Raw genomic sequence first — 26,773 nt, forward strand, 5'->3', positions numbered from 1 at the left:
AGCCTAATGTACTGTCTGGAATGTGTTTGCTGAGTGTGTAAAAAAGAGAAAGAAAGAAGGAAGAAAGGTAGAAGAAATGGGATATGGAAGGAAGGAAGGAAGCCGGGAAGGAAGGGAAGGAGGAAGGAGAAGAGAGGAGAGGAGAGGAGAGGAGAGGAGAGGAGAGGAGAGGAGAGGAGAGGAGAGGAGAGGAGAGGAGAGGAGAGGAGAGGAGAGGAGAGGAGAAGAATGGAGGGATGGAGGAAGGTCTGTTTTGGGGGGAAGAATGCCCAGCATTGGTTGCACTCTTATTTTATTTCCTTTCCATCTGAGTACTTCTGCTTCTTCTGGATTTTAAAGATTTCATTTGCAGGTCCTCAAAGGGAAGATAATGCCTGGCTTAGCTACCCTGAATACGGGTGCATTCTATGAAATAAGGCAAGAGTCTAGTCAGAATCAACACATCACAAGAATCACAGGGGCAATTATTTATCTGAAGAAATTTGGTAATTAAGTGAATTAGGAACTAAAATAACTAGCTTCATGCTAAAAAAAAAAAAAATGCAATAAACCTGAATTTGTAAAACATGTTTTTAAGTATAAAAGTCTTCAGTGACTGACTACTTTCCTACCCTGGGGATTGGCAAGCAAAGGGAAGGTAAGATCCAATTTCTCCCTGGCTTGGAGGCTGAGAGTCATGCTCAACTGTGCACACCAGCAAAAAAGTCAGATCCGTGCTACATGAGTTTTATAAGGTTGCCAACCTCTAAGAGGTTTGCTTTAATGCACTCAAAAAAGGTCGCTGAAAATGGAAATAAAGAAGGCCCTGGTGACTTTTGCAAGAAGAGATTGGGTGGCAAAGTGGGGAGAGAAGCCAGACTGTAGACGCCCAGAGATGAGTGGGCAGTGGGAAGATGCAGGACAGACACACACAGTGGCAACACACTTGAAACTTGAAGGGAGCAACACACACACAGAAGTGGGAACATTCTAGAAAGGCAACAGCTGTACACAAAATGGCTTTTTTTTCTTTCTGAATCTTGGTGAGACTGTGCATTTTTTAATGCACGTACTCCAATAATGGGGTGAAAGCCAGGTGGGAATCTGGGGGCAGCAGGAGAATGACAGTGCTATTAACTCAACACAAAAATTCAACAGAGTTGACACCACTGTGAGGTTGGGCCACCTAAATCCAAAGTTTTGGAGGAAAATAGAGATAACTGTTGATTTAAGATTTGACCTAGTACTTGGTTCTCAGACTTCAGGGTCATATAAATGTCCTGGGATATTTATTTAATAGACTGTGGTCCTACCCCCTGGAATTCTGATTCAGTAGTAGGTGTAGGGCCAGTCCTATGCATGTGCATGTTGAAAATGAGGGAAAGTAGGGAGGGAGAGGGAAGGGGGGAAAGAAGGAAGGAAATTAATTATAACGTTTTTTAAGAAGGAGCCCTTGTATTTCAGTATAAAAGTGTTATAGGTAGTAATGGGACCACAATATGAGACCAGCTAAGATCAGTAATTCTCCAACTGTATAATGTGCATACAATTCCTCTGGGACTTGATAATTTTCTGTGGTTGGTGGCTGTCATATGCATTGCACAATATTTAGTAATATATCTGATATTTAGTAATATATCGACCTCTTCCCACTAGATGCTGGTAGCAACCCCATCACTTTTGACAACCAAAATATGTCCTTAGACATTGCCTGATATACTCCAGGGAGTAACAGCTCTCCCCGGGGAGACTCACTGAGTTAGAGGAGTATTCCAAGGGCAAAAGAAGGTGCCTCTGACTTTGCAGGGATCAATCCTATTGAATTTTCATACTGAAGAAACCCAATGACGACATACCTTTCACTTCTATCATTTTCTACTTGGTTCATTCTGACTTCTATTGACACAATTCTGTATACGGAAAGAGAAAGGCATGGGAAAGGAGAAGAATGTAATCTTATAATGTAAAAAAGAAAAACAGGAGTTGAAGCGAAGATAGAAGGCAAAGGACTGGAAGCTACTGGTGTTATAATGATGTAATGTCATCAAGACTCTCCTTCTGAAGACTATGAATAAAGCACTGGGGTTGTGGAAGGGACAGTAATACTAAACGTCCCATTTGTTCCCCCATATTTCCCAGCCCTCCTTGCTCTTGGAGTAACCCACGTGATCACTCTGGCCAGTGAAATATGTCACCTGCAGCCTGAGGCAGCCGGGAGCTCAGAGCTGTTCTACAACCTGTCTTCGTCATACAGACTGAGAAGGCCATGTGCGCTGATGGTGCAACCACACAATGGCGGAGCCTCTATCAGGTTGGGTCACTGAGTCACTGAGTGGGGAAGATTTCCCTGCTGATTCATTTGAGAAATGTAGCAAGCCACTGAGATTTGGGGGGTAGGGGTGTTAACCCAGTTCAACCTAACATAGTGAGAATAGTAACCCCACTTCAATAAAAGGACAGCTAAAGGCCTCAGAATTTATAACACAAGTTTTCATCAAATTATCCCTTGCCAAATTACTTTAAAGCTGTATAAATGGACAAGAGAAGGAACATTGTTGATCAGCTAATGCCTCGTGCACACACACCTAGATCTAATAGTGGTTTCTACATTTTCACAGGGTTCAGAAAAGAAAAGAAGAACATGGACCAGAGAACACATGTTGCCCACAAAGCCCAAAATATTCACCATCAGATTTTTAAAGAAGTTTGCTAACCCCTAGTGTATGCCAATGACAGTAACCCCTTGATGGGTTTCAGGGTGAACAAGTTATATAGCTTTGGGTTCCAGGTTTGAAACCTGAGGGGAAGTCTGCTGGGAGCTCCTGGAAGCTTTTCCTTCCTGATCAAAATAATAAAACCCAGGGGGAGAAATGCCCCCTTCTCTGCCTGCCTTTTGCTGTTGTCATGTGACCAGGAAGAAAAAGTCAAGGGAACCAGAAAGCAAACCAGATGCCATCTGAAGCCAGGGCATGGCTGAATTATTGAATGAACCCTCCCTGGAACAGTGAGGTAGCTCCAGGTATCTTCTCAGAGAGGGTAAAATAGCCCTGTTGTTGCAACTACTTTGGTTGGGTCTTCAGTTACTTAGAGTGAACAAAATCCTACTGACTTTCTATCACCATGCAGTAAACAGAGCAGCTCTTGCATTCCTAGCATGATGGAAGCTGAGAAGCTATAGTAGGCATTAGACCCTTTGCTCCTGGCTGGAAACTCTTCACAACATGGTAGGCCACCTCCTGTGAGACCCTAGGATGTCATGATTCTCTTAACTCTTGCTTCGGAAAGAAAGCACTAAATCTTCCCAATTCAGCCTTGGACATGAAATGCTTGAGCAACCCCAGTGCCACAAGGTTAAAGTTTTTCATTCGTAAGATGACAAAAAACATTGTTGGTGAACCAAATGCTATTGGATCCCTTTAAAAAATGTCCCTATTCACAAAACACTAGTTTCTCTATATCTACAGTTTCAAAATAGTTCAATATATCTTTATAAAAGTTCCTTGAGCCCGGCCAGCATGGCTCAGTGTCTGAATGTCAACCTATGAACCAGGAGGTCATCATTTGGTTCCTGGTAGGGGCATGCAGGAGAGAGATGATCAATGATTCTCTCTCATCATTGATATTTCTCTCTCTCGCTCCCCTTCCCTTCCTCTCTGTAATAATATATATATATTTAAGTTCCTTGGATTTATCTTTTGAATGGCCCTCTATCTCCCTACATGCAACAAACAAAAAAGTATCACCTTTAGTTTTGCCAATTAAGTTCTCTTCAAAAAATGTCATCAAATATGTAGATGATGTTCGAAGATGATGTTACTCCCTCTGGACTGAGGCGGAACATCTGTCCTGATCATTTACTCCAGCGAGGCTGGCTTCCAGGGTAATGACTTAATCACTGGAACCTGGAAGCTGTCACCATGCTCAAAGGCTGTCACCGGACTCATTGATGAAAACAGCCCTTCTGGCCAGAAATACAGATATCAGCCTGGTCACAATAGCTTCCTGATATTTCTTTTATTGCTTCTACCAAACCACAGCAAACAATGTCTACAGTGTTGCTGGGAAATAAATTTGTCTGAATACAGCCCTTAAAATCTGAAGCATTTTACATTATAGTATTATAATATAATAATACAAATACAGTAGTTATAACCTGAGGGCCATAGACAGTTATCTGCACAGGTTAAATTTCTCTCTTTATTTCAGCATCCAAAGCTAGGACTTTTTTTTTTTTTTGGGGGGGGGGGGGGATGGTTCTTTAAATCCAATATAGTGGTTCTTAACCGTGGCTGCACCCTGGAGTCCCCAGGGAGCTTTAACATATAATGATGCCTGATCCTATCCCTGGAGTCCTGATTAATTGCTCCAAATGCAGCGGGGACACTGGGATGTCTAAAAGTTCCCCCAGGTAATTATAATTTACTCTCAGGCTGAGAACCACTGGCCCAAGGTCAATGGCAAATAGAAGGAAATGTAATTAAAGAGCTACACCCAAGAGGAAAGGCACCAATTTGCATTTACAAAGGTCTAAGAGAAGGGACTAGGAAAGGTTCCTCCCACTACATATTTAGCACTTCTAAAAATAACAGGAAACCAATGATTACCAACCAATCAATAACTGTGATATGTATTTGCTTATAAAAGTTCTTCTCTGTCCATCAGTAAAGTACCATCTCCACTTTAACCATCAAGTACTCAATCATGGGCTCAATTCCCAGATTCCCAGGGCAGGAACTGAGAAAGAAGGCGTCTCACACTTCCGTTATTCCTAATATCTATTAACTCTGCACTACTAACCTTTGGGGCCTGATATTTCTTTATTGGGGGGGGGGGGAGGAAGGGGCAGCGTCCTGTATGTTATAGAATGCTTGGCAGCATCTCTGACATCTACCCATGAGAGGCCAGGAGCACAGACACCCCCCATTACCCCAGTTATGACTCCCAAAAATGTTTCCTGACATTGGGAACAGCCCCTGCCCCGAGTTAAGAACCACTACCTTAGAGGAACCCGTGCCATGGACCCCACCTTCCACTTGCCAGTCCCTACCTCCTCCATCCCCATGGCTTTACTGAAGGCCTTCATCATCTTTAACCTGGACTTCCATAACCCTCTCCCAGCCATTCTCCCAGCCTCCCACCTCCCACCACCCTTGGAGCTCTTATGTCCTCTGAACTGCAGCAGGGTGATGTGGATAATGGGGTGCAACACCCAGAATGGCCTCAGTCCTGAAGCCCTGAGGCATTCCCTCCCCTCCTTGCTGAGCCTTCTCCAGAGGAAGAGAGCCACTTCCCTGTGGTTCTATACCCTCCACAGGGGCCGCCTTCATCCTGTGCCTCTGGGTGGAACCGTTCCAGCTCCAAAGCATCCCTGTGGGACCAACTGTACAGCAGCTCTGTCATTCAACTCCTCCTTCTGCCCAGTCCTGTTTCCTGGGTTCTCCTCAAATGCTACCCCCCAAAACACTCCCCAATGTCGCCCTTGCTTGGCCTGTTTCCTCCGAAACAAGAGCAAAGACACGGAGTTGCCTTCCGAAGTTACAAATCTTATCATACTGTCCCCCTCCAGCCAGCCTGCACTGGCTCCACCTGGCCTACACAGAAGGACCCTAAAGAGTAATGACCAGAGTGCCATACTAGGGCATGACAATCAGCAGAGTTCTGGAAAAGCAACTCTTGGCAGGGGGGAGGAGGGAAGGGGAAGGGAGATGGGGGAAGCCCTCCTATGCGGCATTTGCTGATCCCATGGTGTAAATATTTCCACCACTGTCAATTGCAAGCGACCAACAGTTAAACAATCCACTTGCAAAACGACTGGCTGGTTAATAAATGGCTCTCCCTCCTGAGCCAGACACGAGCCAGCTCCAGCAGACGGCCGATAAATAACTCTGGACCATCCGCTACTGTTCATGCTCATTGTTCTCCCCCATGTGTACTTCTCAGCCATGGCAGATTCTTGTAATTCTCCGACCACCAGGATGCCTGGAGGCTCTGGGCTTTTATTCATGTTGTTTTCTGTCTCCAATGCACTTCCTTTCCCTGTCTGACTCATGCAAACCTACTCAACACTTCGGATCCGGCTCCCATAAAATCTCTTCCATCAACATTTTCAAGATGCACCCCTGCCGGTCCCATTTCACACGCAGAATTAATGGAACCCTTTGCTTTTGTGTCTCCAGGACCCAAAATACTTTCTTAGCATGTTATTGCTATTATATTTTAGTGTTCATGTCTACAAAGCTGTACTTCTGGACTAGAACTACACTGAGGGGGTAGGATCTTAATTAAATTTTTCTGGCATGGAAGATGCCCCCAATATGTGTTTTTTGAATTTGAAAAAAAAAAAGAAAAAAAACTTACCTCACTGCATAGCTCAATTTTAGCATGAAATACGGCTCTTAAAAAGAAAATTATTTTAAGGAAAATACTAATAACAGTTTGATTCCCTGCGTCCCAACTCTAGAATTGCAGAGAGGCAAAGCATGGGCAAAGGTTGGGCCGGGCCTGGCCTCTGAATCTTTCTCCCAAACCCAAGTTCTGAAACAGAGCCAGAGCAGAAGAGCATTAGAAACAAGAGCGCCCTCCGCGGACCCAAGGAGATGGGCAGGTGGACTGACTGGTTTACCTCCTGACCAGCAACTTTTCCAGATGTTTCCACTGCCTCAGACTCTCAGTCCACCAGGTGCTTTCTGTGCTTCAGATTTAAATCAAGCCACACATTCTCACTCGGTGCCTACTCCCTGCAAACTGCTGTAGCCTTAAAATAAGGACAGAAATGACAACCAACCACCCAGGAGAGTCTGAGGAATAATAATCAGCCTTGATTATAAGTCAAAAATATAAATGTACTTCAACCTCAAAAAAAACACAAAAAAAAAATCTCCACAAAACCAAAAATAATACTAAACTCTTATATACCACCTGCATGCTTTACTAGTATACCACTCTCTGCTAAAAGGCATACATATATTAATTATATATGTGTACTTTATATGTTATATCTTATATATAATGTTATTATATATAATAGCATAAATATATGTCTTGTAAAATAATACAAATGTAATGCAATATGATATAAAGACATATAATGCAACATCACTTTATATTTGACATGTTCTATATATATAAATAAACTGTATTATATGACAGAATCTTCACATCAGCTCCTCTGTCCTGGGTGCTAGTATTATCCCTCTTTTACAGATTAAGAAATAAAGATGTTAAGTAATTCACCTAAGGCTAATTAGGGGGAGAGCCAGGATTTGAACCCAGGCAGCCTGGCTCCACAATCCATGCTCTGAATCAAACGAAGAGAAGGAGAAAAACCGGCTCCTTTGTAACTTTCGCCACTGCCATCAAAAGACCGGCGAAGTCCCTTTCAAAGCCTGCGAGCTGGGAGTGGCGACCTTTGCCCTGGGCCGGAGCACAGCGCGCATGACTGATCACCTGCGACAGCCACCAGCACCTCGGCTGTCAGGGAGCCTTTCTTCTAGCAAAGCCACCATGTGGAAAAGCCATGAACCCCCAGGAGGGAAGAAAGCAGAGGCAAAAAGCAGGAAAGAAAGCACCTCTGCAGCCAGCCTTGCAAACAAATGCTCTGAGCAATGCTGCAAAGAGCCAAGAGGAGGCAGAGCCCCAACAGGACATCCGGGCCCTGCAAACAGGCCGCTTGCTGACCAGGAGCCTCTGGTTACCCCGGGGATGGCTGAAGAAGGAAGCCGCCGGGGCCAAGAGGGGAGATGTGGCTGCGGGGACAAGCCAAAGGAAAAAGCAATGGAGAGCGGAAAGGGCCTTGGCTGGTGGCGGCTGCAACTGGGAGCGTGGCCAAGACGGTGACACTGAGCCTGTGAAGCAGAGGGACAGCCCTGGGAGGCCTGAGAGGCGCCCAGCACGGCTGGGACAGTCAGGCCCTGCACCTCAGCAACCTCTGTGCATGCAGACCATCAAGATGGTCGTGTTTCTTAAATAAAAAGTTAAGATTTGCATGAAGTGGCGAGGAAGAAGAGAGCACCTCTGAGAATGTGGAGAAATGCAGGATTCAGTTAGGCCTCAGTGCTTAGAGAATTAAGCTTTAGTTTTAAAAAATGCCCTGAGAATATATCCCTACAGAGCTAAATAACTGAGCCATTGCTTGATTTCATGGTGGGGTAAGCAGTCCCGGGCAGATACATTAGAAGCAGCAAGACAAATGAGAGACATGCTGCAATAATATCCAGCTGGGCTTTGTCTCCCTGTTGGGATCCTAGGCACACGGACCGATCTCCCTTCACCCTCACCCTCAGCGTGGCGTTATCCTCTTTCTGCAGCCTTCCAGAAGCCATCTCTCAATTTCGAGTTGAAAGGACCCTGTCTGCCAACTGCCCTCAATAGTCTGGCAGGCCTGCACCTCCCTGCACACATCTCTTCCTCAGCAAGTCTCCCCAGCCCAACTCCCGGCTAGGGATCCCTGTACCTTGCCTGCTGCTCACCCCCCGATGCCTTTCTCAACTGACTCCTCTCTGGTCCCCCAATGCTCACCCTCCGAATGCCCCCATGACCCCACATGGAAACACTGCTCTCATTCTTCCTCTCCTCATCTCCTACCTCTTCTTATCCTTGTTTGCTCAACTGCCTCCCAGCAATTCAATTCCATTTCCCAAACCCACCTTGACCTACGCCTTCCTGTATGTAGGAAACAAAGATGACAATAAAATATATAGTTATAGAAATCGTGCACGTCCTCAAAACCTGCTGCAAGTATCCAATTCAACGGGCTGCTTCTTCACAGAATTACATAATTCAGCATCCTTTTACAAAATCATTGCCAAGTCTAGCCACTGTGTTTTCCAGCGCCCATTCCCCAATAAACTCAAAACCTGGCCCTTGTAGAAATGGTGCTGGAGGAGGTGGAGGCATCAGCCCTTGAGTTCTGGTGTTGGAGGGGAGAAGTGAAAGTGCCTGAAGGCAGAGGGCGAGAGGCACTCAGGATGAGCAGCTCTGGAGAGCCCCTGATCTGCCTTTGCATTCCCCACCCTGCTATTAACAAGCTCCAGGACCTCAAGGAAAATGACTCAGCCTCCCTGAGCTTGGGTTTCCTCACCTACAGAAGGCAGAAAACAACCCCTACCTGGTAGGTGAGTGGTGAAGCAATGAGCTCACACACACAGGGAGCGCTGGCACCTAACAGGTTAAACGTAGGTGGGGAAACTGAGGCACAGAGAGTCATTGGGCTCAGCCTGCCCTGTGACTACTGGGTTGGCCCATGGAACACCATCCTACATCCAGCAACTCAATCTCCAAGCTCTTAGTATATAGTTTAGGCTTCCCATGCGTACGGCACTCAAAACACTTGTTGACTAATGTAAATCTAGATTGCACCCTTTGCTCTATTCTCTCTCCCTGGGAGAATGCAGAGTCCTGTAGCTTAACAGTCAGCCGTCAATTACTGGCTCGATTATATAAACTTGATATTAATGGAAACAGCCCAGTTTCCATTCATCGCCAGAAGACACTAAAGCAATGAAAGCTAACATAGCACTTAAGGAGGCAGCAGCTGGTAAGACAACATGCTGTATACCCAAAATACCTTAGTTGCAGGGTAAAAAAAATAAACATGATTTTTCCCTGCTTAAACTCTTAACTCCTTAGGTGTGTGTGCACCTATCTGCTTGCTTGTGCAATGTGGCATACCTATTTTAACGACGTGAAATAAACTTGAATTAAAGTTGAGACGGGTGCATCTGAAACTGAACTTGATAGTATAAATATCTCAAAATAAGGAAGAGATACCTTCACGAGGTTGGCTTTTTTCAAGCCGGAGTATAGAAATGCAACATATCCCTCATCCAAATGACCACCCATGCAGAATAAAGCAACTGTGTGTGTCCTACCAACCCAGGGCTGTTTTAATACTTCTCATAGTACTCAGGCATTTACAGACAATTCATTGTTTACCCAAAAAAAAGGGAATTCTTGTAGAGAAATACCCGTGGTGCAAGTGAAAATACTGAAAGGGAAATGGAGAGGCCCAAGTCCTGGCCTCAGTAGTTCTAGAACCTCCGAACAAGCCACTTCACTTACATGTGCAACAGCCTTCCCTTCTGCAAAACAAGAAAAATAACTGTCCTACTGCCTCGAGTCCCTGAGGAGGATAAAACCAACTTTTACCTATGATTTGATCTACAGTTACTGAAAAGTGTTCACAGACCCAGGCGCTGCATCCCCACGTAAAATCTCAGTTTTGTTACGTACACTAGAATTAGCTCCTGACAGACCTCGCTAAGGCTGAGCCAGCCCTTTTGCTTTTGAGGTCAGTTAGTAATCTAAGACTGGAGCGTTTTCTCTCTGCTGCTTAACTTCCCCGACTCGAGTTTCCTTCCTCTATCTCAGAGAGTTGGGAAAATCTTTTCTCGGGGAAAATGCCCTTTGGATTTCCCATAAGTCTCCAGCTCAAGAAAGCTGGTGGCATGCACCTGATGGCCGGCTTACAGGCGGCCGTGGACATCTGTCATGCATTTGGCCTCTGGCCCTTCCCTATGTTTGGAGAGTCCCTCATCTCGTGAGGCAGCGTCAGCCACCCATTATAGAAACAAAGTGCTGAAGACTCACGTTCCCAGCATCCTTTGCACTGGAGGAACAGGCCCAGGGCGAGTGCTGCAGATCTGGGATCAATCCTCAGGGATGTACACAGGCAAGGACAGTGCAGGAGCCATTTAGGCACCTGACCATGGTAAGGGAATCCAGTTAGGGGGAGCTTTACTGGCAGCAGTTCCGATGGCACCTCATGCCCCTCAATGGTGGTACATGCTGCAGGCTGTCTACCTGTGCCCACTCTGCACAAGCCCCCTTTTTGCGTGTATTTTGAGGCTTTGTTCCAGCTCTGTTTTCTCTGATTCTAGTTCTCTGGCCCACTGGCAGCTCTTAGGAGCGACCCCAAAATCTTTCCATAGATTCCTTCAATCCCAAGATCGGCATGAGTCAATCTCTACACCTTTGGACAACAAATTCTCATTGATTTAGAAATCATTCTCAAGGCTAGAAAAGCAACCAAGATTGGCGTGGCACCCTGCTCCATCCAGGAACTTCCAATGGAGGAGCCACTAAACCTCACGACCCTATTCAACCTTTCCATTCACAATGCACATCACACAGCAAGCCACAAGCAGAAAAGGAAAAAAACACCTGAGAGGAACCAAAGTGCTCTTCAATGGCATAGAGAGACAAATCAGACTTTAGTGATCTAGTTTAAGGTTAGATTACTTAACGTTTTAGGGCCAAGTCTAATCAGACCTTTCACAGAAATAAAATAGGTACCAAGAGAGGAGCAAGGCCATTCTAGTCAAAAAGAACATTTGAACTTGGGTTACACCATCTCCTCCTCTCCTCCAGTGCCCTATGGACAATGCATCCCATACACACACCCCAGCTGTACCAGAAGCTTCCATACCATATGCATGTCCACACCTCCTTTGCTTTTCCTATATCCTTCACTCTAACTAAACTGTGTTCCCTTGGATGGTGAGCTTTTATTCATCCTTCAAAACCCAGCTCCAATGTCATTTCCATTGTGAAGCCTTCCTCATGCCTCTGTGTCGCTGGAACCTCAACTGTAGCCATTATGCCACCCTTTTTTTAGAGTGTTAGTCATTCCTCCCTTCCCGCTCCCCAGTAGTGAGCACACAGGACAGGTGAAGGTCTTTACCAGGGCAGGGATTAGGTTAAAGCAGCACTCACTCTCAAGTGCAAGTGCCTAAAGCCGGTACTTACTATCTCTGTTTCTTAATTCAGAGCCTATTAAAGAATACTAAGCACTCAGACCCTTGTCCACTGAATGATGAATAACAGAAGAAAAGCGTATAGGATCCGGAAAATGTTTGTATGATTTAGAGAAGGCAGTGTTGGCCAAACAAGATGAATAACTTTACTCAAGACACTTAACCTAGCCAAGGGCTCTGTGACTCCCAAGTTCAGAGGAAGTTCATAAAGGAAGAAATCAGGACAGGGGGATCGGTCCCAGAAGATGCGAGCACTTGAGCTGGGCCCTGACACACAGACAGGACTAGAAGGGAAGGAGGGATGATTGGTCAATCTAAGAATAGGCACCCAGTATGGGCGGGGTAAGGCTTGGGAAGGGGAAAGAAAGATGAGAGGATGACTAGAGGAGAGAATGCATGTGAGGGAGTAAAAATCTGCTGAATAGAAATTGGACGAGTTGGGTGGAAAGAGAACAAAACACCCTGGAAAACCAAGCAGAGTGATTCTGGAGCTTGAGACTGAGCAACAGGATGGAAAATACTGTTTTGTAGTAATAGTTAGAAGATCAAGAGCTACAATTCCTTAGTGTCTATGCGGTGCCAGGCTACCTACTAGGAATAACATGTAAGTGAGTGTAGCGGAGAGTGTGGTTCAAAAAATCAAACCAAAACAACAAACAAAACACTAGGCCCAGGAAAATGCAGGCAGCTCGGTGAACTAAAAACCAACCCTTGTGCCTATAGTCTCGCTTGGTACCTTTCCAGTCCCACAGCCATTGGTAGACCTGGCTTTATAAGAAGTCAGATATTCATGAATATGTTAATTCAGTGGCACTCAAAAAGTCCCCTACCCCCTTGGAAATGTTTCCCCATCCCTGAGAGTTCATCACTAGAAATGTATTACTTTATTTTTAAGCTATTCCCTACGTTACAGCACAAATTTCCCTGAGTGAATTTTTAATTTAAGTTCTATTTGCTACATTTATACATAGTTTACTAACGACTTTTTAGTCTGTTGTTTAGGTGCTAGATTTTGATAGAAACTACAAAGAGGGGGGAAGTGGGATCTATTCACACAGTGGAATGCTATTCAGCCATAAGATAGGAAGGAAGTCCTGACACCTGCTACAACACGGCTGCTCAGTGAGAGAAGCTGGGCCGGACACAAATGGCAACACACTGCAGGCTTCCCCTCATGGGAAATGTCTAGAGCAGGCCAATCCAGAGACAGAAAGCAGACTTGTGGTTGCCAGGGGCTGGGAAGGTGGGGGATGGGGAGTGACTGCTTTCCATCTGGAGTGATAAAAATGCTCTGGAATTAGAGAGTGGTGATGGTTGCACAACCTCATGAGTGTACTGAAAACCGCAGAAGTGTATGCTTGAAAATGATTTAAATCATAAACTATATTGTGTGTATTTTACCCAATGAAAAATACAGAAGACACATGAAGATTCTAAGGTGTGATAAGAAGTTCTCATTTGAGCCCGACCGCGAGACTCAGTGGCTGAGTATCAACCTATGAACCAGGAGGTCACGGCTCAATTCCCGAACAGGACACATGCCTTGAGTTGCAGGCTTGGTCCCCAGTGAGTGTGTGCAAGAGGCAGCCAATCAATGACTCTCATCAAACCTGTTATCTTTCCAAAGCTCAAGCTCTCCAGAGGACAGAGAAGTGTGACAGTTGCTCACTTCTGAAAGCGTGGTTTGAAGTCTACCAATCTAATACGGCTGGTAGGGCATTTCATTTCTCCTTTTAAATCAATTCCAAGTGATTGGGATATATCTTATGTTTTTATTGTTTTTTCTAAAGATTATTTATTGATTTTTAGAAATAGAGGGAGAGGGAGAGAGAGAAACATCAAAGGGCTGCCTCTTGCATGCCCTCCACAGGGGATAGAGCCATGACTAGGAATCAAACCTGCAACCTTTTGGTGCACGGGACAATGCCCAACCAACTGAGCTACTGCATTAGGATACAATCTATATCTATAAAATATATATTTTAGGGTGTATTTTTGTTTTGGTTTCTTTGTTTGTTTGTTTGTTTTTTAATTTTTAGGACCATCAGATTTAAACCAACACATAAAACTGACTCCTGCCCTTTCCTTGTAGATTTCGGCACCCTTCTTAGACACATATCCTTGCATTTTACAACTCCTCTGCAAAAAACAAAGTTCTCCCTCAAACTCTGTTATTGACCTTTTGTTCTCAGCAGAGTGAAAATAGATAAATGCATTCTGGGAAATAAACAAGAGTCCAGTTAAATGTAAATTCAGGATACTGTGAGAGTACGGTTGAAATAGTTGCATTCTTCCAAATATCTACCAAGAACAATGAAAGCATGGATGATTTTCTTGAGCCCAACTGGGACTGAGGAAAGGTGAAATGCTAGAAATACTTCATCTGCAGGCATTCAAGCTTCTTAATATCATGCTTCTTTATTGGCACCACATATACCTCTGTTTTCTCCACATGTTTTAGCCTTAATATATCTTCCCAATCAAAATAGGCATTTCTTTAAAACCAGAGAATGCAGTGATCACCCAGTTACAAGAAGAAGAAACTGAAGCCCAAGGAGGTCAGGTGAAGTAGATGAAGTCACAAATCTATTTTCAAAGACAGAGAACGCATTCATCTTTTTTCTCAGATTTGTTGTTAAGTATGCTAGTAGGAACTATGGCTATGCAAGGTTGTGGATATACAAACTTGGAATTTTATTAGTTAAGAACAAACAAACAAAAAAAGCCCAGCTGGCATAGCTCAGTGGTTCAGCATAGATCTATGAACCAGGAAGTCAAGGCTCGATTCCCAATCAGGGCAAGGGTGATAACCGGGTTGCGGGCTCGATCCCGAGTGGGGTGTACAGGAGGCAGCTGATCAATGACTCTCATCATTGAAGTTTCTCTCTCTCCTCCCTTCCTCTCTGAAATCAATTAACAAAATATATTTTAAAAGAAGAAAGTTGAAAACAATATTAACTGCTTTATCATTTGGAAGAAAACACGTTGGATTTTGTTTTGCATTTCATCATCCTCTAGGTGCGCCCTCCTGCATATCTGCAAGACTCTAGAACCATGGAGCAGTCTCCTCTTCCGCAGATCAAGATGGACTTCCAAAGGTCCAGACAGTGACACTCCCTGGCCCTCCCACATGCAGGCTGGGGTTTCTGTTCTGTGGAGCCTCCAGAATGGCAGGCACTCAACTGTGACCTCATGAAGGAAGCAAACGGGGTGAGCAGACAAGTTCCCTGCGTCTTCGCAGACAGGAATGTCAAGTTAGCTCAAAACAAAACAAAACACACACACACAAAACAACAACAACAAAAAAAAAAATGCGGGGCAGGAGACAGCCCCTAGAAGTGAAAACAGTATAATCAGAGGCAAGTGCACATTGGTGCAAGGCCAACGAAATGTCATGAGTTGAGTCAGCAAATGGTAAGTTAAAGAAAACTACGTCCAATACTAATCAACCCGTGCAAACTCCCTTCCCTATAAAGGGTGATAACTCTTTTCCCCCTACCTGGTAAAGCTCGTCGTAGACTTGCCAAAGGAAAGCTTTTTAATGCCAACTTGGCTCTCCATGCCATACCGAGCTTGGACTATTAACAAAACCTGTTGCTAAGGGACATGGCTACATGGTGGAGTCCAAAATGCAAAATTGTATTAAATATAGCTGCTGGAAGAAACCCTCTCTCGGTAGCACTCACGCTGTGTATCTGAGTCAGGTGACAAATGCTCCCGAAAGAGGTAGGCCCTCCACTCCTTGGCCTGTTTTTCCTACCTTATCTCTCACTGCTCTGTTCGATGACCCCGGCATTCCAACCACTTTTGGGATTTTTCTGGATGTTCATACCATTTCACAGTCTCCACAGACCGGCGCTTGGGTCTGCTTTGGATATCCCACCTACCATCTCTGACTCTCCAGTTTGTTTTCCAAGATCCGAGCAATTTATCATTTTTCCTTTGAGCTGTCACTAAATCATAAATATTGATACACACGTCTGTCCCCATGAGATGTGAGCTTCTGGCAAGTGGAAATGGTCTCTCTGCGCACTCCCTGGTGCCACCCCGTGAACCACACGGAGAAGACTCTAATCAATGTCCAGGGAGTGAGTCAATGATGAATGGCTGCCTGCGTGATGGAGAAGACTTCAGTCATCTGATGACAGATGGAGTAAGCAGAGGTCCGGATTCCCACTGTGCCTGGGGCCCTGGTTTATTTTTTATCTTTCTGCCTCAGGAGTTAGTTTCTTTCTTCATAAGAGCTCTCCAGAGAGTCAGAGGTTAGCTTCACATCAAGCTGCCCCTGGGATGGTAACAGCAGCCCAGCTGTGCCAAGAGACCTAGTTCACTATCACCTTGTTCACTATCACCTTGTTCACCAGACCTAGTCCACTATCAATCACCTTGATTTTGTTAATCTCTTGTTGGTAATTGCTTCATCTATACCATGAGGTATTCAGCCTAGGCCAGTGATCGGCAAACTCATTACTCAGCAGAGCCAAATATCAACAGGACAACAATCGACATTTCTTTTGAGAGCCACATTTTTTAAACTTAAACTTCTTCTAGCACCACTTCTTCAAAATAGACTCGCCCAGGCCTTGGTATTTTGTGGAAGAGACACACTCAAGGGGCCAGAGAGCCACAGGTGCCTCGAGAGCCACAGTTTGCCAACCACAGGCCTAGATGACCTCCAGGGTCCCTGCTAGCTGCAACATTTCATGGTTCTAAACATTTTACATCTTGTCAGGTCTCTATGGTCCAGGCTCTGTACACTTGGGCAACTGTCCCGGCATCAAAAACTGTGCTTGTATTTATCCCTTTGCCATTAGAGAGCACCAGTGCTCCTTTTCTGTGTTCTGCTATTATTGCTTCTTTTACTGCTCAAGTGGCCTCCTTATAAAGGCAATGAGTAACAGAACACAGTAATGTATACATGGTCTGGGTCTCTTCCACTCACAGAGAAAATGAGAGAATCTGAGGAGAGGATTTGCCTTCTATAATAACCAAGCTCTGTATTATTAGCAGTATGCAAATTTAAAAATGATATGAAACACCACAACACTGAGAAAGGTTCATTCACATTTGAGTCTAAGCAGCCATATTTGTTTTCATTTCTCATGGAGTTCCTTCCCACCTGCTTTATTATGTCAACCTACTTCTCTGTTGCAATTGTGCCCCCTGACTCGGATAACCTGTTTCTACAGCAGCTCTAAGTGGGCAGTGAGCCACGGGCTTATTACCCCTCATGGACACACCAGACGAGTCAATCCAGCAGCCACTCAGGATCAGAGAATTTGTGAGACAGAGAATTGGATCTCAGACCAGAGAAAGAGTGGTGGGTACTAAACCTACAAAGACATATAGATGACGCAGGGCTGTTAGCTCTTTCAAACCATGTGCACATTGATGAGCTAGCAAAAACCTGATGGGGAAGTAAGGGGGTTACAAAAAAGATTCAGAAAGTAGAGTAAGGAGCCCATGTGAGGGGACGGAGGGAAAAAGAGGGGGTCAGAAAATGCAAGCTTGATTCAGTGAAATTCTCCCTAATAAAGATGCAACTGGATTCAGTGAAATTCTCCCTAATAAAGACTGTGGCTCTGCCAGGATGGCTCAATGGTTGAGTATTGACCTACATGGGAACCAGGAAGTCACTGTTCAATTCCCAGTCAGGGCAGATGCCTGGGTTACGGGCTTGATCCCCAAAAGGGGGCATGGAGGCAGCAATCAATTATTCTCATCACTGGTGTTTCTACCTCTCTCTCCCTCTCTGAAATCAATAAAAATATTTTTTAAAAAGACTGAACTGAGGTAAAACAAAATACACACAAACACATACGCATATATTTTTATATAGCTATACAGTACATGCATCCTTTCTTCCTGGGCCATAAGTATATTTCATTAATGTTATGGCCTTCTCTTCATAACCCACTGAATCAGGTAGCTATTTGTCACTGAAGCAATTCCTTTACTATTATGCAATGAAGTGTTTTTATTTTTCACTATTTTGACATGGCAGTTACATAGGGAAAAAGCCTGAACTTTGGAATTTAAATGAACTAGATTCAAATCCCAGCTCTGCAAATCACCCTCCGGGGCAAGTTACTAACCTGAGTTCCAATTTTCTCCTTTGTGAAATGGGGATGATTTTACCTACCTTGCAGGTTTTTGTGAAGGTTAGAGCTAATACGTAAAGAAAGTGCTTATCACAAAGTCTTGCACATAGTAGACACTCGAAGAAAATTACCTGCTATCATAGGATCGTCTCATACATGGAAATGCTACATTGGAGGGAACACGCCTGGCCCATGTGGCTCAGTGGTTGAGCATTGACATATGACCCCGGGGTTGCACTTTGATTCCTGGTCAGGGCACATGCCTGGGCTGTGGACTCATCCCCAATGTGGGGTGTGCAGGAGGCAGCCGATCCATGATTCTCTCTCATCACTGATGTTTCTATCTCTCTTTCCCCTCTACCTTCCTCTCTGAAATCAATAAAAATATTTTTAAAAATAAATCCCCCTTAGCTTCCAGAACAATTTCTTCTTCCCAGCTTGGCCATGGCATTGGATGTGGAGGGGTCGGGGCTGCTGCTTCACCAACTAACCTGAGGGACAGAAAAGCCAGCGGCTGGTCTCAGCCTTAGACCCAGGGGCTGACACCCGGGCTGGATCACTGTTTCCTGTTTTCCACCAGCTCTGCTGGTCCCACTCGGAGAGCTGTGGGCAGGTTCTCGGTGCAGAGATGAGTCTGGGCTTGTTGTAAACAAGCCCCAAACTAGTTTCTGTTGCTGCTTTTCTGCGAATCCTTCTACACCCAACCTCCCCAGGCTGCCTATGATGCATCACCACTCGACAGCCGGAGGAACAAAGATTGCTCCTGCAGCCGAAAGAAATAGCTGAGGTGGATACCGGTTTCTTCTATGCGGGGGTCGGGTGGAATAAACACACACACACACACACACACACACACACACACACACACTCAGGCCTGGATTCTGCACACTGGGATCTGGGACCCGGTCACTCTCTGATCCTTGCTTTCCCGCTGATGGCCCTGGTGTTACTTTCTTTGCCCTGCATGCTGACTCATCTGGACTTGACTTTCTGCCTCACGTCTGCTGTGCACCTGTCCTCTTCTTGCTGTTTGGATCGCCACTCCCTGGACCAGCTGCTGAGCCCCGAAGAATCCCTTCCCTTCCCACAGCATGTTCTGGGGTGCCCACCTGGCCCCTCCATGTGAAACATGCCACTGTCAAGACCCTGGCAGGACTATCTGACAGATGATGGACGTCTGCTCTAAGCTGGGAAAGTTCCTTCCCACCGGCCTGACTCCCAACCACCTCACACAACAGGTCCTGACAATTTCATCCCTTCCTGTCCCCTCTTACGGAAGCTGCTCCTGGTGTTTTTATACATCGTTTTAATGTATACCTACTCAGACCACGTGAGGAAAAAATACAGCTGCCTCCTAACTGCATTAAGTATACACACAGTTGAAAAGACTTTTGGTTAATAATCAATGTAGTGAGAAGTTGGTAACGCTCGAGGAGTATTTTTTAAGGCTTACAGGCCTCTTCTAAAAATAAGCTTCCCCTGGCTACAGATCCTTGGTTCTCGCTCTCACTCCCTCTTTGAGCTTCGTTCCATGAGGACTCACACCATCTGTGACAAAGGGGAGGCTGTCTCCTTCCCCCAAACTCCAGGTGCCACCTCTGTACACATGGAAGCTGCTCGTGTCAACTGAGTGACTGGCATGTGTCGTTACCACGAAACACTGATAAGTTTTGGGACTCAATACAGTGACAGCGTGTGTGTGTGTGTGTGTGTGTGTGTGTGTGTGTGTGTGTGTATTCACGTGCTAATTTAACACCTCCCATATAGAAACATCCAGTCCTTCATTGTGATAGAAAATCAGAAGAAAGAGCAGGTAGTCAGTTCAACCAGATGGCAAGTCTCTGGGTTTACTTGATTATTCTTATTATGAGAACCACACTAAAGTTTCATTATATCAAGTTAATCTCCCCCTTCTACTGACAGGCTTTCCTGATCTTCCCTGTGAAGTTATACCCTTCACCTTCCTTAGTATCCCACCTGCGTCTTACACCAAAACCTACATGCACCTCACACAGAGCAGCAGCAGTTGCACTAGTTTGCTGACATGTTTGTCTTCCCCTGCTATGTGCACCCGCTCCCATCCCAAATTCTTTTTTTTAATATATTTTATTGATTTTTTTTTTTTACAGAGATGAAGGGAGAGGGATAGAGAGCTAGAAACATCGATGAGAGAGAAACATCGATCAGCTGCCACCTGCACACCCAATGGGGATGTGCCCACAACCAAGGTACGTGCCCCCAACCAGAATCAATACTGGGACCCCTTATTCCACAGGCTGATGCTCTATCCACTGAGCCAAACCGATTTTAGCCCATCCCCAATTCTTATATTGAAGTCTCTTTTTTTCCAATTACAGTTTACATTCTATATTATTTTGCATTAGTCTTAAATGTATCATATAGTTGTTAGACAATCATATACTTTACAAAGTGTGTCCCCAGATCCTATGTTGAAGTCTTAGCTCCCAATGCCTTCAACTGTGACCTGCATATATAATTTGTTAAGATGAGGTCATGCTAGAAGAGGGTCAGCCCTTAAGGCACCACACCTTGTGTCCTCATAGAAAGGGGGATTGGATACAGGAACACACACAGGGAGAACACCATGGAAACATAAAGGCAGAGAAATCGACGGTGCGTCTACAAGGTTAGGCAAGCAGAAGATTGTCAGGCAACCACCAAAATCATGGAGCAGATTTTCCCTCACAGCCCTCAGAAGGAACCAACCGTCATACCATATGGATCTCAGACGTCTCATCTCTGGAACCGTGAGACAACACATTTCTGTGGGGTAAGCCACCCACTATGTTAGCTTGCCATGGCAGCCCTAGCAAACACCTCCTATCAGACTGTGAGCTTCTTGAGGGCACAGACAGAAGTCTATTCCTCTTTGCATCCACCTAGCACAGTACCAGGTGCAGATTATGTATTTAATTTTGTTAACAATGTTTGTTCAATTCAACCAAGAAACAAATGGCCCTCTGCAACCTCCACCTACCCACCCACCCACCCATCCACTCCATCCACTGACTCTCTTGTTCTTAGATAGGTCACACCCTAAAAAAATGAAATTTGGAAAAAGTCTTTCTAACCCTAATGAATCAAAATTTCTCAATCTTATTTTTAAATCAATTCCAGTATTAAATCTGCATCTCCGCCCTCCCCTACTTTGCCTTTAAAAATAGAAGCTCATTCAGGAACAAAGTCCCAAGCGAGAAGACTTGGCCAGCCACTCCAATGAGATGGTATAGCTGGCAGGCCCTCTCCACCTGGCTGGGTCATGTGCTCTCTTGACCTGGACAACAAGGTGAGGCAGAAGCTGTCCTGTGACTTGCCGGACTCTGACTGGCTGGGTGATTCAGCCCACCTGCCTTCCCCACTCTGCTGACCCTGAGTCAAATACAGTCCCAAAGCAGAAAGGTTACTAATTAAAAGCTTCTCTGAGAAACAACCTATTGTAAACTCCAGAGGTTAGGTCACTGTGCATTTGAAACTAAGACAATGAAAGAAAAATTAATTCAATCTATCCATTGGATTAAATATATTTATCTCTTCGATAAATTTTTTCCATGAAATTAAAAATACACACACATACACACACACACACACACACACACACACACACACACACACACACATATAAACTTCTTTGCCAGTATCCAATATCACGCCTGAGAAATTAAGTTTGCTAAAACAAAGAGCCATCTGGAGCTCCACAGTACAATGAGAACTCAGAAGTCCATTAAACAGTTCTCTTCCTTCTTAACTGACTTCAGATGATTCTAGAAAAGGGGAAAAGCATGAAGAAATGGAAAAGGCAGGCTGGCAGGTTAGGAGACATGAAAATTACAGCTGTGGCCATGTTCTGGGAAATATTCCCCGTCTTAGCTGGGCATTGATTATTGAACCAACAGCTTGCTTACATAATTACAGCATGCCTATAAACCCGGTTGATATGATGATATACTTGTTTAACTATTAACCACCAGATTTCCTGGAGTTTCCACAATCCAAAAACACCTAAAAGTACGTGACATGATGCATTCCATGTATTGACCTATTTTGATTATAAGCAATAACAACAGTATAGAGCTTGGTATGAAAAAGGAAGTTCTTAAAAAACACAAGTAAGGTCATTTAAGCTCTAGATAATTTGCTAGGGCATCTTCCCTTTGTTATCTTCTGAAGAATTGCTCTGCCTATATTAACATTCTATCGGTGCCCTTACACACTATGCATTGGATCTGGAACACAATTTCCTCATCAATTCTGAATGTCACGTTGATACTTCTCATGCTCACTGTAAAAACTTTCCTGATCTCCCCTTCCTCCATAGGACCTCCCACCTCATAGCACCTCCTTTAAGCATAGCCAAAAATTCTAGCTTGTATTCTGCACATTTCTATGCCTTTTTTTTATCTCCTACTAAATTATAAGCTCCTCAAGGGCTAGAGAAAAAGAAGAAGGAAGCAAATCTATGTTTATAGTGAGCTTACTGTAGCACAATGCCTCAAACGAGGTGCAATCAATAAATAATTATTGAATAAATGAATGCCAAGCACTGGCCTAAGCATATCACAGACATGACCTACTCAAGTTTCATAACAATCTAGTAAGTAAGGGTCAGCCTCTCTATTAGTAAGTGAGGAAGTTAAAATTAGGGGTGATGTAGATTTTTCAAGACTCATAGCTAGTTACATGGAAGAGGAGAGTGGAATGCATTTATTTGTCTAGTTCCCCCTTTCACGATGTCTTAAATATAGATTGGAAATTTATATGGTGAATAGATCTGAACAAATCCCTTATCCAAGCTCTCACTTTAGGTATATTCAGAGTCTTTGGGTTGTTTTTTTTCAAATGGCCAAGGATTTTAGGGTGCAGGAAGGAGTAAGTAAAGCAGGAAGAATATGTGTATAGTTTTCAAATATCACAGAAAGACTGTTTCTGATCATTCAATGCAAAAGACTCCCACACTTCTTACTATTCTATTCCCACTAATTCTTCAGATTCTAGCCTTACCCTTCTTTCTAACCCATCCTTCCCATGTGGGATTGGCAGAGGGAGAAGAGAGAAAGGGAATCAGTGAGCAGTCACTCAACATCCCCACCATCCATTCCCATAGCTCCCACCTGGATCATGGGAAACAACTCAGGGACAGGTGTAGCTGATCTGCTTTGATTGGCGAGACAGCCGAGAGAGAATCCATTTCCTTAAAAGAAAATCCATCCCTAAACCCTCCTCTACCACAATTAAGGTCATTCTTGTTCCTTCTACTCCATCCAGCACATGAGCAAAACAGTAGAGACACAGGTTCATTCACAATTTCAAGGAAACTGCACTTGTTATAATTACAGAGAAATAACCAGGAAGAAGAGAAATCTCTAAGCCAAAAAGGGCTGCAGTCAGTATTCCTCTGGTTAGGTGTAGTTCCACACTGACCATGTTCTTACTATTGCTTTAAAACAATTAAACTTAGAGAAATTTGAAGATGGTGGCATAGGTAAATGCCTGTACTCACCACCTCCCATAACCACATAAAAATTATAACTAAAATACAGACCAACTATCATCCACAACACTGGAAAGATGGCTGAATGGAGGCCCTACAACTAGAGAGGTGAAGAAGAAAGCACACTGAGACTTTCATAGGAGTGCAGGGCACGGAATGAGCTGGTCCAGCACAAAAGGGGGAAGGAGGTCGTCTCTAGAGAAGCTGCCCAGAAAAGCAAGTGGCCCCAGCCCCACACCAGACTTCCAGGTCAGGGTCCCAGAGCTGGCAAAAGAAATCCCTATAGGCAGTAAGAATTACAGGCTGTAAAAACCAGCGCATCTAAGCACAGTGCCGGGAATACAGAAAGAATCTGTAGTGATGTTGCCATTGGGGATGGTTCAAATGAGCATATCCTTGTCTGTGACTCCAACTGAGCTCATTCTGGATTCAGTTAACACATCAAGGCTCATTCCACCAAAGCGCCTGTCTTCACATAGCTCCCACACACCCGCTTCCTCCCTTCATTTCCAAAACCTTTACCACGACCTTCCTTTCGAAATGCACACAATACAATGAAGGGACTTTGTATGCAAAAGGATACTCATCCCCCCTCAAAATATGTTCCACCTAGGGCTGTGTGTGTGTGTGTGTGTGTGTGTGTGTGTGTGTGTGTGTTTAGACCTGTCTGGGTGAGTAAAAGGCCATCTGACCATGGAGGGAGGTTTCTATCTTGACACCACACAAAAGAAGGGATGGAACCTCTGATCCAGGTCATGATCGTCATCAACAAAGCCAGGCAACCAACGGGGGTCACAGCAGAGTTGCTTTTAGTTTATTTGCTTTTTAAACAAAAATATGGGCTCCAGAGGGGAGAATGAAGGGACAAAGAAAAGAATGAATGAACAGCTTCTCCATGAGAAGGGGGGAAAAAGAAATATATATATAGCAGGCAGGAAGCATGCAGCTGAGGGGAAAGGACCCCAGGATGGGATATAGGAGACCGGTCACTCAGCTCAATGAAAATGAGCAAATCCTGCACATCTCCTCAGCAGAAGCATCTCTCACACATTTCCTGTGAGTGTGTCTCCAAGATCGCAGGCTGAGCAGTTAGCAAGTGATAATCCAGGTTAACAACTTCCACTTAAAGCCAAAGAGAAATGCAATATGGAGGCCCCATCATGAAAAGACTGCAGGCACTGACTAAGTACAGTCATAAAGGACAAGGCCATCAAACTTTATTTCTGAAAAGGTCCAGACAATAAATATTTTGGTTTTGTGGGACAAACAGTCTCCATCACAATGACTCAACGCTACAATGGTGGGTGAAAAGCAGCCACGAACAACATACAAATACATACGTTGTTCCAATAAAACTTTATTTGTAGACATAGCTGTGTTCCAATAAAACTTTATTTGTAGACACTGACTTTGAATTTTATAAAATTTCCATGTATAATGAAGTGTTATTCTTTTGATTCTTTTTTAACAGGCGGGCTGGATTTGACACACGAGTGGTAGTTTGCCGAAACCCAAACCCCAGTTATGAGCGTGGTCCCTGTGGTCAGATTCGCCTGGCTTTGTACCCTGCCTCTGCTGAGAGTTACCCAGCCATGGGCAAGTTAGTTCCCTCCCCTGAGCTTCAGTTTCTTCATCTGTAAGTTAATGATAACTGTATCTGTCCCCAAAGAATTCAAGTTCAAAAGCATAATATGTGGAAAGTGACTCATAAAATAAGTGATGGTGATGATGATGATGATGATGATGATGATGATGATAGCATTAGGTGTGGGTTGTAATCAGCATCTAGATCCGCAGATAATAGTCTTTTTTTAAAAAGGGCTGAACCTAACCCAACTTAAGAAGGGATGCATAGAATAGAAAATAAAACAGATGACGGAAATTTCAGCAAGTGCCCATTTAATGCTTCAACTCAGCACAGAGCTGACTACGTTATGGGATTTGTGATGGACTTCCCACATGTGGGTTACGACTTGAACCTTCTGTAGAAAGAGGGGGTTTCAAGGCTGCAGACCAAGCTGTAAGGAGCATCTTAGGGAAAGATACCATCTCAGGAGACAGAATGAGCAACAAAACCCAGGGCTCGGGGGGGAGCAGGGGCAGTGGGAGTGGTCGAGGAGGAAGTGGGGGATCATCTTCTTTGGGGGTTTTATCCATGGCAAGTCCCTTGTTTTGTCATGGTGCGGCCAGCTGCTCAAAACTTCCAGATCACCTCTGACAACCCTTCAGAGGCTCAAGTTCAAAGGCCACTTACACACCAGCCCCAGAGACCAGCACAGGATGGAGAGATTCACTTCGACCCTATCCCACTAGGTTCTTTGGACAACTCAACTTAGTTCTGTATATTTTTAAAGGGAAAGTTACTTAGCCAGGGATCCTGCAACCTTTACGTCTGTTTAAAGGGCACCAGTAGAAGAAATCGCTTTATCTTGGTAACTGCAGGCAGCAAAGGTGTTCAAACAGGCCTTCGGCTTCCATATCCCATACCATGCCGTGTACGGCTAATTTGCCTACAAGCGTCAGGTGGTCATAATAATCTGGCCACTCAGCGTGTATAAGCACAGTATTCAAAGAGGTGAAGAGGCAAAGATGTGCCAGAATAAATGTTAGCTACCCAGCAGGGATTTTCAGAGTTTGTCGGGAAAAGGCAAACAACAATTACAGTGGTTTAAACCTTCAGCTATATTGTGTAGGCCATGGCAATCACAATGAAAGCATTTGCAAAATATCCTTTGGCAGAGAGCTGGTAAGAAACCCCACCACCATGATTCATATATCACCATTTCTTGGGCACAGAAAAAGAACCCCCACTGATTTTACCAGCAGCCCCCTTGCTAAGCTGCTCCCCACAAAAGCAAACAAAACCAAAAATGTGAAATATACGGAAGATTATGAAGGGAAAAAAATGTTTTGCAAATGTGGATGACTAGTGTTTGTGTGTGGTTTAGTGAAAAGAATTTTGAGACAGAGGATCAAGAGACGTAAGTTCTACCTCGGGCAGAGCATTTATTTCCAAGGCATCAGTTTGCTCATTTTTTAAAAGATATGGTTGGATGAGAAAATGTCTTTCATAGTTCAAGATTCTTACATCAGGATGCATAACTAGGCACATCAGTAAGAAAGGCCAGCCTAAGCTTATGGTGAGACTGACTTCTTTAACTTGTGAGATCATCAGAGTTGATCCTAACCTTAATTCTTCTAACAGATTGAATAGACTAAAGGAAACCACCCTTCATGATTAGACATTCCCCATGATGCTTAAAAAAAAAAAAAATGAATTATTCTGCAACAATGCACATACCATGACCATGTGCTAGGTAAGAATTACTTACAAAACTACGGAAAAACTGCTTCTTTTTTTTCCTTTCAGTTATCTGTAGAGATAACTGAAAAATGCAGAATGTCCAGAAGTAAGTCATTTCCCAGACTGG

General features: G+C 44.3%; 1 protein-coding gene across 2 annotated transcripts in view; it reads right to left on the reverse strand.

Moving 5' to 3' along the window:
- Nucleotides 1-26,773, reverse strand: part of MAP2K6 (mitogen-activated protein kinase kinase 6) — an 84,564-nt gene that overhangs the window by 51,241 nt on the left and 6,550 nt on the right. Inside the window, exon 1 of one of the 2 annotated variants that reach the window (XM_045570762.1) lies at nucleotides 1,836-1,858. The exons of the other annotated variant lie outside the window; for it this stretch is intronic. Coding sequence (XP_045426718.1) covers nucleotides 1,836-1,851 — 16 coding nt within the window. The 5' untranslated portion in view covers nucleotides 1,852-1,858. Of the gene's footprint in view, nucleotides 1-1,835; nucleotides 1,859-26,773 lie in introns of those variants that run through there. 2 annotated transcript variants of the gene reach the window in all.

Source organism: Pipistrellus kuhlii, unplaced genomic scaffold (assembly GCF_014108245.1).
Source record: "Pipistrellus kuhlii isolate mPipKuh1 unplaced genomic scaffold, mPipKuh1.p scaffold_m20_p_37, whole genome shotgun sequence".
NCBI lineage: Eukaryota > Metazoa > Chordata > Mammalia > Chiroptera > Vespertilionidae > Pipistrellus > Pipistrellus kuhlii.